The sequence below is a fragment of the Mandrillus leucophaeus genome, unplaced genomic scaffold (assembly GCF_000951045.1).
Source record: "Mandrillus leucophaeus isolate KB7577 unplaced genomic scaffold, Mleu.le_1.0 Scaffold560, whole genome shotgun sequence".
In the NCBI taxonomy this organism is placed as follows: domain Eukaryota; kingdom Metazoa; phylum Chordata; class Mammalia; order Primates; family Cercopithecidae; genus Mandrillus; species Mandrillus leucophaeus.
In genome coordinates this window covers 1,469,990-1,485,630 of record NW_012106031.1, presented here as the reverse complement: position 1 = coordinate 1,485,630, position 15,641 = coordinate 1,469,990, and the positions used below count along the sequence as shown (strand labels likewise).

Genomic DNA, 15,641 nt, shown 5'->3' with positions numbered 1-15,641 from the left:
CTGATGTCTTCTTTGCATCTAAAATGAAAAGCCACATTTTGTCTATGAATTTTGATCAATCATCCAGATGTCTGATTTACAGGAAGCCAAAGTTTAAAATGTTAAACAACTTTCCAGTATTTCTTAATACAGAAAACTTGGCACTAAATAAAAGATCCCTGAAGACTGATCACCCTTTCAGGCAGTGTGAACACTGATAGAGCCAAATACCCTGAAGACTTCATATTTCTATCATGGGCCTTGATTAGTGATTTCATTAAAACCCAATAAGCCAGGATTGAGACAACCTGAGTGTTCAGGCAATGATGTGTGAAAAACAGGAGAGACAGGTGAGTCATGAAAATTACTAAGGAAAGACTCTCTCCACAACTGGGCTTATCTTTTCCCAGAGGGAGATTCATTAAGAGGAGCTCAAGTACAAATATGGGAAGGTATACAGTTTGGAAGAAAGCATTTCAGGTGATCCTGGTATCTCTATTTCCTACCAACTACTTTCATGTTGAAAAAAAAAATGACCTGGACTGGAAAGAAAAAAATATTTATATGTTACTTCAAGTTTACATATGACAGCTTCACGTTTAATCCAGGCAACTACTGTAAAATTTATCAGTGAGGCACTCTAAGTTTGCATTACACTTATTTATCCATCATTTATTATTTTTTTCATATGCACGAGAACACCAAGGAAGAGAAGACAAATAATCTAGAAAGGAAACACATGAAAAAAGAAAATCAGTCCAGGTGCAGTGGTTCATGCCTGTAATACCAGCACTTTTGGGAGGATAAGGCGGGTGGATCACCTGAGGTCAACAGTTCGAGAACAGCCTGGCCAACATGGCTAAACCCCGTCCCTACTAAAACTACGAAAATTAGCCAGGCATGCTGGTGTACACCTGTAGTCTCAGCTACCTAGGAGGCTGTGGCAGGAGAATCCTTGAACCAGTGGGGCAGAGGCTGCAGTGAGCCGAGATCGCGATAGAGGAGACTCTGTCAAAAAAAAAGAGAAGAGAGAGAGAGAGAGAAAGAAAACTAAAGAATAAAAAACAGAAAAGAGGCAGAGGGCAAGACTAGCAAATAGAAATGGGCTACACGGAGAACCCCTTTGGAAGGCCAGGAACCAGTCAGACCTCAGTGGCCCCTGCTCCGCTTAACACTATTAGCCACTGGACAGTTCACTGCCCAGAGGGAAACAGGAAGAGAGGGGGAAAAGAAAAATGACAAGCATTTAGTTCTGATGAGTATAGTTTGCTCAAATAAGTAAATAGGCAAGTCAGAGTCTATCAATTTCCAAGTTAAGCACTAAGTACTCTGGCGAGCTAAGCTACAGCCACCAGCAGCAGAACAGGGCCATCTAGTCTACACAAACTGCCCTATGATGTGAGAACTAGAGGTCCTGAATAATCCAAGGAAAACCCAGAAGATATAGTGACATGGTTAAATAAAAGCAAAAGTTATGCAAATATATCTGATTGAGAAGTTGAAATTTTAGGATGAGTTGCTATAGCATTTACTCTGAGACACAGCCCATCTCTAAATATAACTGATGAAAAACAATGGTAAATCAAAGTTGATGACACAAGTATGTGCCAAAGTGTGTGCCACGTTGTACTCCAGGAAAAACTTTTCCACTAAAAAACAATAGTTTTTAGCAAACTTAAAAATAGATGAGCATATCTTCTATGCGGTAATGCTATAAAGCTGAAAATATAACTTAGAGCTCTCAGGGATATTAAATAATGGCTTATACAAGAGTACAAACAGATGGTCAAAAACATAGTTTCTGACTTACCAGAAGTTTTGAGAAACTCAATAAAAGATTATTTCAGAACTACAGGTTTTCCTGTAGGTAGCAAAGTGATCACAGATAACTACAGAAGTCACATTTAGGGCATAAAACCACCAACCAGAGAACTTTTACTTCTTGATTCATCCTATGAATCATGGGTTATTCTGAAAAACCTATCATATTATTACCTAAAGAAGTTGCGTGAGAAAGTTTGTCCATACCTGAAATTCTAACAAAAAGCAAATACTAATGAAATTTGAAATTAATAAAAAAGTTAAAAGCAAAATTAAATTTAACTATGAAATCAGAAAATTGAACTTCAGTTATCTAAGAAATTCCCTGAACATAGTAACCCTTTGCTTCCCCACAATACCTAAAAAGGAAACAGTGCCGTTCTACACATTTATCTTTAGTTTGTGAAATCCTTTATTTTTTACCTGTATGAAGATTCAGGGAAAGAGTATTTTTTCTTTTCTAATTTGTTCAACTTACCTAACAGCAAAGATAAATTTAAATGGCATTTTTATGAGGTCTTTTTCTAAGAGTGTCAAGAATATGGTAAATACCCTGGTTACTAGGATTAAATCTGTGGTTGGAAAAGCACACCATTCTAAAAACAACGAATTTTAAATCAACCAACCTAAATGTGCAAGTGTTTGGAAACCACAGCTCCACTCAGACCCCACAGAATCAGTTCCATTGCCCAGGATTAAGTTCTCAAAAGGATCAAAAGCCTATTTCCTATCACTTGGGTTCATAAAGATGCTGCTCAGTACTGTTCTAAAAATGATAAACAATTGCTAGGTTTTATACTTTACTGGGTAAAGAGCTGTAAACAAATGGAACTAGTTTAGAACATTTTTTTCTTAAAGTTACATTCCAGTGATACAGGCTATATTTAAGGAAGCAGGTCCCAAATATGTGTGTGGTCTACTAACTGAAAGTCATATTTAATATAATTTCCATTTCATAAAATCAAAACACTGTATTGTTTTCAGGTGTTAGAAATAAAGTTTCCAGTTAATGAGCTCATGACTAAGAACAATATGGCAACAGTTAAGAGAAGATATACAGAGGAAAATGTACATGTAGGGATTGAAATGTTTTACCACTTTTTATTATCAAAAGATAAGTTTCATATTTTAAATCACATTAAAAATATGATGTCAAGTTTACAAAAATATCATCTACAAAAATCAACTGTTAATTTATTAAGGATGGCATAAGAAAAGCAAGAATTCAAAAACCAGTATACATATGTTTCATAACTGCATTCCTATTTTCTTACCCTGTATGTGGTATAGTCGGACTCTATGAGTAACATGGTCAAAAAAGCAAGTCACTTCCGAGTAAATCCTTCCATGTGTCACTCTGACAAAGGGCGGTGTTGTGTAAACATAAGGCTGAGAAGAAAATAATATATTTAAGGAAAATATTTTGGCTTCCAAACTTTTAAAAGAATATGTTTATTATGGTTTCAAAAATGGAAAATATATATCACCTGATATTTGCAATTTTAAGTGTAAACCAGATCTTATAAGGTAACAATATGCATGTGATAAAAACTCAACATGTTTTTTATTTTTAAAAATGCTGAAAATAGGAAATAAAAATGTTTACAACTTCATTGCTCTAGAAAGCATTCCTCCCAGCTATACAAATTTCTAACTAAAATCCTTCTATTTGTCCATATAGTTACTTATTAGAAACAGCAATCATCCTACAGAAGTTACATTTTCCCACAGGTAAATAATTATTATAACCATGGTCCCAGTCCCCTAATGTTCAGGGTTTGAGACAGGTGGCAAGGATGACTACAGGGAGTCATCTAAGCAAACTGAAAGCAGGATTCAGAAACATGGTTTAATCACAGCTCGGTTTACTAAACTATAAAACATTTTGTCCTTTTACTTGAAAGAACTAGCTGAATATAAACTCACAAACTTGAAAAAACTACTTGGAAACCACTAGTTTAGTTTTTATTTAAATTTTAAAAACTGGTAATAAAGCACATAACTTATGTGACATGGAAGCAAATTTAAAACATTTATGAGTGATTATATTTTTAAAGTACTAGATACCTTAGCTCAACAATAGCATAGAAAGTTAGGCTTGCAATATGAACTACTTAAACAGTATAAGATTTTCGGCTGGGCGCTGTGGCTCACACCTGTAATCCTAGCACTTTGGGAGGCTGAGGTGGGTGGATCATGAGGTCAGGAGATTGAGACCATCCTGGCTAACATGGTGAAACCCCATCTCTACTAAAAATACAAAAAATTAGCCAGGCATAGTGGCGGGTGCCTGTAGTCCCAGGTACTCAGGAAGCTGACGCAGGAGAATGGCGTGAACCCGGGAGGCGGAGCTTGCAGTGAGCCGAGATCGTGCCACTGCACTCCAGCCTGGGTGAAAGTGCGAGACTCCGTCACAAAAAAAAAAATAAAAATATTTTCAGAATTGTGTAACTTTCTTCCAAATTTACCTCTTTTGCCAGGGAAAATTTTCTGGAGTTATTAAAACGCTTAATGGTTTACAAATTTCTTGTACCTAATTACCAAATAACTAGAAAGTGAGGGAGGGGATGAGAACCTGGGATGGTGAGCTCTGGGCTCTTGTCTTCTTCTGAGGCACTAGATTGCCTCATTCCCTGATGTTTTTTATTTTCTCTCTGTAAAAATGACAATCGTTTTATCTTTCTATCTGACATTAGAGCTATTTAAAGATAAAATGGTTTTAAATAAATTAGTTATTGGTATCTATGTATGAAATTCTATAGCACAACTACTTTTTTAAGTATAAATACAGTCAATCAAAATAAAATGTCCAATGACAAAAGCTGGTAAATGAGAAAATATTGAAAGAGCTCATAATTGGGATTCACTGCCCATCTTGGAATGCCTCATATGAGTTGTAGTTTGTCTTTAATTCTTCACTGACTTAAAAAAAAGAAAAACCCCAAACAGCCAAAAAAAAAAAAAAAAAAACCCAGAATCCTTACTGTAGCCTACACAATCGCTTAAAATCCAATACTAGATTTTAGTTAGCAGGTTTCATAACTTGTGGAACAAAAGTAACTATTTCAGGAGATAGGTCCCTAGCTAACAATAACTAGGAGAATATTTCACTGATCTTGAGGTGGAGAAAACCAATAAAGGTATAAAAGCAAAGGAAGAAACTCTAAAGAAAAAAAAAGAAATGACTACACAAAAATTTAAAACCACTATAAATGAGAAATACAATAAAATAATTAAACTAAATGACACAATAAGAAAAATTTTACAACATATAGGGAAAAGGATTAATTTTACCACATATAAAGAGTGCTCAGATATCATCAGGACATGCCAACAGAAAAACAGTCAAAGAACAGAAAAAGGAAAACCACAAAAGAAATATGAAAGATAAATGAAGGCACAAAAAAGTTCAACCTTACTAGTAATCACAAAAATCTTAACAGAAAAATATTTTTCTACTAACTTATTATTATAGGCAAAGCTTTTAATATGGCCAATTCTCACTGGTTGGAGTGGGATTTTAGAGTTACTCTCAAAAAATGCTGGTGGGATTGAACATTTACCTAGTCTTTCTAGAGGGAAGATAAGCTGTACATAGCAAAAGTCCTTAAAAGACTTCAGAAACTGATACAAAATGATTCTTCTAGAAAGTTATTCTCAGAAATTCATCAGAATTGCATAAAAAGAATGGTACAAAGAAAGCTTATTACAATGTTACAGTAGTGAAGAATCGGGAGAAAAAGAATGTATATAACATCTTAAACACAAGAGTATGTATTAAAATTCGATTTTTAAAAACATACCATGAGATTGTGAGCATTGTAAGAAACGAAACACAAAATATGTACGTGCAAGAAGTCAAGACTTGAGAATGGGAAGAAAAGGATATGCATAAAATAAAAGACAGTAAGAAATACATCCAAATGTTGGCAAGGGTTTTCACAGGATTGTGCACTAGTTGGTAAATTTTAGTGTTTTCTTCAGCTTCTGGCATTTTCAAAATGTGCCAGAGTTTGCATATTACTACCCTTATAGTCAAGAATGAGAAAAATTTGTTTTTTAAAGGGCTGAAAGTTAAGGAGAAAAATGGTCCAGTGGACAATCTATTTTTCCCATATGGCTAGAGGTTTTGTGTCTGTATAGAATGCATACATATAAACACCACAAAAGCTCCCTAACTTTACATAAAATCTAGTTTCTTCCCATGTTCATTGTTTATCCTAATTGAACATTGTTCATTGTAGCATCTTAACAAATTCCAACTCTAAACAGCTATTTATCTAACAGGGTCTCGCTCCATCAACCCAGGCTGGAGTGCAGTGGCGTGATCTTGGCTCACTGCAACCTCCGCCTCCCAGGCTCAAGCCATCCTCCCACCTTACCCTTCCTGAGTAGCTGGGATTGCAGATGCAGGCCACCACGCCTAATTTTTGTATTTTTTGTAGAAAAAGGATTTCGCCATGTTGCCCAGGCTGGTCTTGAACTCCTGAGCTCAAGCAATGTACCCTCCTTGGCCTCCCAAAATGCTGGGATTACAGGTGTGAGCCACTGTGCCCAACCATTTATCTAACTTTGGACCACAAATTGCTAAGTATCAATAAGGTGATAGATAATACTGAAACCAAAAGTTCATCTATCCTTAATAAATCAACAGATGATAAAATAATGACACTCACTTATCTTTTTCCTCAATACTCTTTCAATAAGTGTTTATTCCATTTGTCATCTCATCAGTACCACTTACCTTGGCATTACCATCAGGTAAGAAGAGGTAGGCACCACTTTTGTCTCTTTTAATCGTGGTTCCATACCATGAAAATTGCACACTTACTTCATGGTGTTTACCATCTTCTTTAGTCATCATTTGCTAAAGATTAAAAAAATAATAATAAGCCACTCACCACTAAGATGTTAAGCATGTTGCATCTGGTTCTATGTATATGGCAATTTAAAAAAACAATTTCTGTACTTATCTTGTGGACCAGTGACACACAGTCCATGGAGGAGCACCACCCACACACCATACATGTGAGCAGCAAGTGGTCAATGAAGGTGCAAAAAGCTTCTTATGCATTCTTTTACTCAGGAGTATTTGATACAGCTCCACTTAAGACTTTTTTCCCCTTTTGCCTAATTAATCTACACACATTGTAGCAAAAATGATAAGCATTCTATGAATTTTAGAACATACCTTCATAAGTCCAGTTTGATCAAACCGAAGTAAAACAAAGGAGTTCTCTAGTGTTATACCTTCTTCAGTATTTATCATATTCTTTATGGTGAAAATTCCTCTATCTTCTACTTTATTGTTATACAAGACATAATCAGCTAAATGTGAATTTGAACTTGCTGATTCCAAAATCTTATACACTTTCAGTCCCAATGGTGGTATATGTGCTCGAAAAGAGATCTTTAAAAGATAGGGAGGGGAATTTATTCAAGATAAATGTTATCTACTAAGAGGCAAACCATTTAAACCAACAAACTATCATATCTTTTAAAAACAGAATCCAGTTGGCCCTCCATATTCACAGGTTCCATGTCCACAGTTTCAACCAACTACAGATAAAAAATATTTGAAAAAATAAAAAATAAAAAATACAAATAAAAACTATAGTATAATAACTATTTACATAGCATTTACATTGTATCAGATGTTACAAGTAATTTAGAGATAATTTAAAATATACAAGAAGATGTGTGTAGGTTATATGCAAATGCACATGCTCCTCAACTTACGACTGGGTTATGTCCAATCAAAATTTGAAAATATCGTTAAGTCAAAAAGGTGTTTACTACACCTAACCTATCCAAAATTACAGCTTAGCCTAGTTTACCTTACATGTACTCAGAACACTTACATTAGCCCACAGCTGGGCAGAATTACTTAACACAAATCATATTTTATACTAAATAAAAATAGCTTATGTAATTTATTATATACTGTACTGAAAGCGAAAAATAGAATAGTTGTATGGGTACTTGAAGTATGGTTGCTACTGAATGCACATTACTTTCACACTATTATAAAATTGAAAAATCTAGGTTGAGCCATTGTAAGTCAGGGATCATCTGTAGTATGTCATTTTATACAAAGAACTTGAGCATCCACAGATTTTGTTATTCCCAGGCGGTCCTGGGACCAGTCCTCTACAGATAGCAAGGGATGGCTGTATAACAATATTCTATAAATGTTTGATATCTTGTGGGTAAACCATACACATCTCAGTTTATCCAGAGAACCTAATAACCTAAAGTTGGTAGGCCTATCAAAAGCACTAGTGTTTTTATCCAATATGTGAACCTGCATTATCATTCTCAATTGTTTGGCTGTACTCTAGAAAGCCTAGAGAAGGAAATTCTCCATGAATGTAAGGGCTTCACAACAATGGCATTTCTTAATTATTAATTTTTTTGCAATATTATATTTTGGTATATAAAAATGATAAACATAATATAAATATTAAACAAGTTAGTTCAGTCAGCACTAGCAATCAAATGCTTGAAGTTCAGCAGACACTGAACAGAGCATGGGGGATGTACACAGTAAAAGACATGACCCCTGCTTTCCAGGAGCTATGGTTCCATTATCTAGATGGAAAGCTTCCTGTAAAATCTGACCAAAATTTATATTCTAGTTTACCTTTCTATCTAAAAGATTATGCATATTTAAGAGTAGCTAGAGGGTGGATTACGGGGTCAGGAGTTTGAGATCAGCCTGACCAACATGGTGAAACCCCATCTCTACTAAAAATACAAAATTAGCCAGGCGTGGTGGCACATGCCTGTAATCCCAGTTACAGGAAGCTGAGGCAGGAGAATCACTTGAACCCGGGAGATGAAGGTTGTCGGGTGCCGAGATCACACCATTGCACTCCAGCCTGGGCAACAGGAGTGAAACTCCGTCTCGAAATAATAATAATAATAATAATAATAATAATAATAAAAGTAGCTAGCAATAGCTTTTGTCAAGCAGAAACAGTTCTTAGAGTTCCTAGTTTATGGCTGTATCTCCAGAAGTGCAGTTTAAATTACATTCCAGATTTTAAAAGTTTAACCTTTCTAGTGGTACAGTGATCAGTTTAACATTGCTTATTTTAAGAAACTTTGGCACAAAAAACACCTATTGAGCACAGATTTTCCACAATTATGTCTCTAAAAAGCAGCATCTTAATTATTTTAGGGCATTTATCTTCCATGGTGTGTTATGTCACCTTTGCAATGAAAACCTAAAACTATCCAAAGTTATTAAGGGTGGTATTTATCTCACTTTCGATATGCATAATTGTCATTAAATTCAGTTAGACCAAAACATTCAAAATTTTATGACTAATAATTACTGCATCACCTTAGAATAAACAGTATACATCCTTACAAAGATATACAATATACATATGAACAATATATAATAAGATACAATATACACACTAACAAAAGAAATTAACATTTTAGGGAACACAGGATCGTTTTTCCCTTAGTGTCATTTAACCCACCAGTTAAACTCTGGTATTTACAACTTTCATCACCTCACATACACCAACATGATGGCTAAATGGGGGCTACTGTACATACATAAATTATATACTGGCTAGGTTTGTTTTACAATGCCTCCTTAAGTTCTATGGCCACAACATACCTCATAGGCTGTTTCTGAAATAGTATTTGCTGTATCCCAAACTGCACTGACTTGAACTTCCATAGGTTTTCCTGAAGCAGAGAACACTTGCACCGTGGGGGAACTCACATAGACTGAGACCACCGAGATTCGGTCTTGTTCTAAAGGATTATAGACCACAAGGTACCTGCAAAAACAGCTGCTTCATTATTTGGATCTCAAAATATTTGTACTTCTTTCATATACGTATACATACATATTTTTGAGATAGCGTCTCACTCTGTCACCCAGGTTGGGGTGCAGTGGTGAGATTATAGCTCACTGCAGTCTCAACCTCCTGGGCTCAGGCAATCCTCCCACCTCAGTCTCCTGAGAAGCTGGGAGTAGCAGGTATAGTGCATGCCACTATACCCGGCTAATGTTTTTCATACTCTTCATAATACTTTAGTTCATGGACAGTCATAGAGCCAACTCATGGAGAAGAATTAACAGGAACATTCTGTGAGAACTTTCAGAGAACAGGCAATTTCATCACAACAAATATCACACAGTACAAAGGGTAATTAAATAATGATTCAGAAGCCCTTTCTAAAGAATTAATGCTTTACTAAGGCAAGATATTCATAGATTTGTAATAAAGCTTTTCTGTATCCCAGAAAAAGACTTATATAAATACAGTTTTATTCATCTATCTAAAAGAATCAGCTCCATACAACTAATACCCTGATCCCTACCTAATCTCACCGAATAAAAAAATTCACAATTTGTTTGCAATTTAGTCACAATTAGTTCCAGGTAAAAATCTAATATTCATTTTAGACCACTAAGAATGTATGGCTATATGTGGAGAATCACATAATTCACACACGTATTTTATATACAATAGGACTTTATTATTAAAGAAAGTTGATTCTAAAAAAAGGTAACTTGAAGCGAATCCACTTGTAATAGGGCCCCAAATTTTTATAGTAAGTAATGGTGAAAAAGAAATTGATTGGGATTAGGTAGAAAAAGGAAAATGCAAACTATTAAAATAAGTTTAGGCAATATTTGCAACTACGTGTAACTTTTGGTATGAACAAAAACAAAAATGAACTGAAATTTGGGACACAATTTTTCCAATATTTTATACCAGCATATTATGACATCCTTCACATAACATTTAATTTTTACATGATGGTTTTATTAATAAACTGTATTTGAAAAAAAATATTTCAGGACTTTATTTTTTCCTAAAATCCTCTCCCAGTTCTGATATTCAAATAATTCTCCGTTGAGGTACCCAACAGCCTTGATTTTCTTACTAGCATAACTCCACCAGATTCTCATTCTTTCATGGCTTCACCTGTGAGTAGAGACATTATAGACCACCAACATCGCAGACTTCATGAAATCTGCATCCTCTGCAAGGTTTATAATTTTATAATTTATAATCAATTTGCATCATATTGTCTTCAAATAAATCAAAGAATATTTCAAAGAGTGGACTCTTTGAAATAATGGTGGACAAATGGTGGACTAATAATATAACTCACTGATTCACTAGTGCATATTTTCATGATCTGAAATATTTGTGTTTTCCTATACAATTTTGTAACTGCAGGAATACACTGAATAGTTGGATAACAACCACCTCTCCCCCAATACGTTGTAGCTATAGATGGTAGCACCAAGCTTACCAGTATTCTTCCATCCTGCATATGTGTTCTATATATTTTTGCTTTAACTGCATTACAAAGTGTTCATTAAGAAATAAAATGAATACTTACAGGGGCCAAAACTAAAAGGAAAAAAGACAACAGGAAAAATGAAGGAAAAGAAAGAGGATATAACACAAAATCCGTGACACCAGACTTATAAATTGTTCATCAGAAGCATTTATGTTAAACCAACATTCTGAGATACCAAAGGTGATGATGACATTAAGAATGTCTCTAATTCCTATTAGGCTTATAGTATGTGTCAGGATAACAAGACCTAATTTGTTATTACTTTTGTTCACTGAGATTCCATATGTATACAAGAGATGAACAGATGAAACCACACAGTCACAAACATATTTACAAAGAGTACTGAACCCTCCTAGTATTTAGATAAAATCCCATTTTACGCACAGAAGCAATTCTCAAGGAGAGGGAGGGTGATGCCCTATTGAGGGGTATGCTCAACAGACTTACCTCAGAGATTTGTCAACCTATTTGCAGCCACCCACAGCCCTCCTACCAGAGATTACATTTCCCCTGACTGTTCCCCATTCACAAACACACCTGGCAAACTGCAACTGCCAGGATTCATTATTACTAACGGGACTGTCCTATATTTCTAAGGTGCACTGGGGAAGAAAAATAGTGGTGGATCACTCATTCTCTGCACCAAAGATGTTCAAACCAGACCTCCAGAAATGAGTGATTTACTACTGAAACCCATGTTCCCAGAGGCTTATGGAGCTAGTATTTAAAGAACTTGAGAAAATGGTGGCCTGAAACCTTTGGCCAATCTCCTAATTCTGTAGCAGCCCTGACGTATACCTAGGCACACTAAGCCTAGAATCCCTACTGGCATGTTCTCTCGGTGCTCCACTACAGCCAAAGGTCATGAAGGCTGTGATACTATAATGTGTGCCCAAACAATAAATTAGATAATAAGCATCCAGAACACTAATTCCTTCTATGAAAAAAAAGTACTCATACTTAATGCAAACAATAATTTTAACCATATATTTGGTTTTGTACCCTATTAAATCACTTTTTATAATAAGCTGTGAACTAGGTTCTATTTTGTTTCATTTTAGTAGCTAATTAGTATATGACCATAATGATGTTTCTACTGTACTGAATGATTATGTAATTATCATACCAGGAATCTATTCAAAAACTAAATGTGTAGAGTATATAATGAGTATAATGCTGCACTAAGAAAATTATTTTCAACATAGAGATTCACAGCATGTTTTTTATGTGCATCACAGTACAAATTTATCTGACACACAAACTCCTATCTATGTACATTTTAAGTAGAGTACAGAGAAAGGACGATCATATATAGATATTTCCTTTAGAAATAAGTACACCATCATAAATTAACTTAATTTTCATTGTCATCACATTTGGTAGTCCAACATTTGTTATATGGCCAACATCCCCAAACATGAGTGCTTTCAGGCCCTCCAGTTGTGAATGAAACCAACAGGTTTCAGTATCGTATCATAATATCATACTCACTTACTGAAAATTAACAATATTTCATCCACATTAATGAAAGAATTACGTTTATATCTTCAGAATGGGGAGGGTTAATTTCAATTTTAGCTGGAAGCTCAGTGCTTTTTTTCTCTTCTCAATTTCCACCACATCAGCATTAGCTTCTTACATATCATCTGTCACCAAGTCACGTACAGCCTCCTAGTTCTCACTGTGACATTGGCCCTCATAATTCAGGGTTATGAGCAATTATCTCAGTTCTCCATATACAAGGAATAACTCTCACCTCATGAAGAAAAAGCACTCATATGTTACCTGCCAATCAAATTAGAGGGCAGAAGATAATCTACTTTCACTGGAGAAAAAGGAATGGAGAAAAATGAAAGAACACCTGTATGCTCATATCAAACTGGGAATCACTTTATGGAAGAATTCCAGTGTAAATGTGGCTGTCCTTGAAGATTCTACTGAGGATGAGTATACTAAAAATTCCTTCACTCCTTTCATAGAAGCAATTCATAGCATGTTTAAAAAGACAACTATGGAATACTGAGTTTTCTCTTTGAAGTAAATCTAATCAGTGCTCACTAAAATGTGAACAACACACTAGGACCACACAGGCTTCCTTCTAGGACTGGCTGCACTACAAAGTGGAAGGAACATGCCCCTTGGTCAGATGGACCTTGGAATTATCATTCAGAGTGCATCCTGCATGCCTGGGCTGGTCCTCAAGCCTGCATGGGCAACCCGTGAGGTGCAATCTTTCATCCTTCTCACTGGACATATAAGGAAACTGAGGTTCAACAAGAGCAGGAATGTTGCCAAGATTGGCCCAGCTAAAAAGTGCCACAATAGGGCTTAGAATGCAATTTTACCCCCATACCCATCTTCTTTACTACTTCACTCACAGGCCAGGCATATAAGGATCTTTGTGACAGTTGTGACAGCTGAAGTTTCCTGTGCAAACTCCCTTAGTTCCAAATTCACATGTGAAGAACTTTCTCCTCAGCAATGCCAGTATCCCTAGAGAGTCTCACTCCTCAGGAAGCTCAGATAAGCAATAAGCTATTTACATTTCATGTATATTGTATTTGTGAAAGAAAATTTATATACTGGAACACCAGAATAGAAAAAAACTTGCAATATATACTAAGGAGTTCATTTTATGACCTCACTGCATGAAGTAAGCAAAAACAATATTTAAGGAAGCATTTTAAAAGCCACATACATATTTTTATGATTGTGTAGGAAGATTAAAAAAATATGTATTGTTTCAAGTTCTTTGTAAGTGCACTTTAAAACCAGTTAAGCAAACACCAAAAGGCATAAGAATATTAACTGTTATTTCATGTGCTTACCATAGGTACCCAGCACAGAATAATGTTCAATAGTTAATGAATGATCAGTGCAGAAAAATGCCACTAGGATAATTTATTACTTGTAAATAGTATCTACTAATGTGGGGCTTTATAGTTTTATCAGAGCAGTTCCATTTTGACTATTTTAATTACTTAAAAAGTGCTTTTCAATTCTTCAAAAATGTAAATTATAAAATTAATCCCTTTGTAAAGATGGGGAAAATGGCACTTTCAAGATTACAGAGAAAGTTAAGAACAAAGCAAAAACTAGAGCTCATTTTGTCTGACTCTTAATCAATGATAACATATTAAAAAATAATTTCAAACAAGAATGCATTCATCTTCTCTAAGTAGCCTCATTACTGGAATATAACCTAAAGAAAAATATTAAGCTTTATACAGTATTCTGAATATGGAAACATATGAATTTACATGTTAACACAAGTTGCAAAATCTAGATCTAAAGTTCTTTTGATATATTCCATTTTGTTTTCTAGGTTTAAAATATAATGCTTACCATATTAGCAGGAAAAAATTCAAGACATTAAAAACTAAGAGTATCTTTTTGAGTTATACTAGATCTTCAATCACAATTGTGTGATTCCTGGGCTTTTGAGTCAGACACTCCTGAGTCAGACACATTCAAACCCCCCACCATGTCACTTAGAGTTTCAGAGGCTTTGGATAAGTTATTTCTCTTCCCCAAGACTTAATATCCTCATCTATAAAATCGAGACACAAGATTATTGTTAATGTTGAATTATAAACTGTTTAGAAAACCACCTAGCTCAGACCAAGCACAAAAAAGAATCTCAATAACAATTCACTTCTCTCCTTCTCCTTACAAGACCCTCATGGTATCGTGACCAAGGACCCTGGTACATCATCACACTGGGTAGTACAGTGAACGATTTAACAAACCCAGTTCAATGAGCTGTCATAAATCCTTTTTTTGTGTAAGGCATGCATAAATCTAAATAAAGGAAATTAACATGTGATAATACAGATATCCTGAAACAAGAGTTCTGATAACATGGTAGTGGTGAGAATACACATTCAAAGTAACAATATGGCTTATGGCTAAGTTAAAAAGCAAGCAAAGAAAGGAGAGAAAGATGATGTATGGTATGTGTAGTTACAAACTTATGAATGTGAACACATAATCCCAGTCAACAAAGTACCTACAGGGTAGGAGGGGGAGGCACAGAAACACACTGGTAAGTTCAATATAACAGGGTAGGCAATAAGACAAAGGTATGTATAGCATGTCATGGGATGCATACACAAACATGCAGACACACACAGACACACACACACACACACACACACACACACACACACACGGCAGTTAGGAAGATTAAGAATTACCAGGAGACCAATCAAAATAGAAAATTAATTTTATACAAAATGAGCAGAATATATAATATATGCAGAAAATGAAAAAAAAGTCATTTAGTAGAACATAAAAATGAATGAAGAGATATCTCTTTCTAAACAAGAAAACTAAAATAATGCAAAAGCACGACTCTCCCAAAATTAATTCATAAGTCTTATGCAGTGCCAACCAAAATCCCACGGAATTCCATTTCTTCAAAGAAAGATGAGGGAAGGAAAATGATCATGAGCTGGGCAAAACAGTTCTATAATATACATACATCCTTAATAATA

At 35.1% G+C, this 15,641-nt stretch overlaps 1 protein-coding gene across 1 annotated transcript in view; it reads right to left on the bottom strand.

Annotated features, from left to right (window-relative positions):
- The window catches only part of MAN2A1 (mannosidase, alpha, class 2A, member 1), a 162,313-nt gene that overhangs the window by 41,888 nt on the left and 104,784 nt on the right, over positions 1-15,641 (bottom strand). Inside the window, exons 13-16 of the mRNA XM_011998208.1 lie at positions 9,437-9,602; positions 6,992-7,210; positions 6,545-6,667; positions 3,075-3,189 (exon numbers count right to left, since the gene is read on the bottom strand). Of these exons, the coding sequence (XP_011853598.1) occupies positions 3,075-3,189; positions 6,545-6,667; positions 6,992-7,210; positions 9,437-9,602 (623 nt within the window). The remainder of the gene's footprint in view (positions 1-3,074; positions 3,190-6,544; positions 6,668-6,991; positions 7,211-9,436; positions 9,603-15,641) is intronic.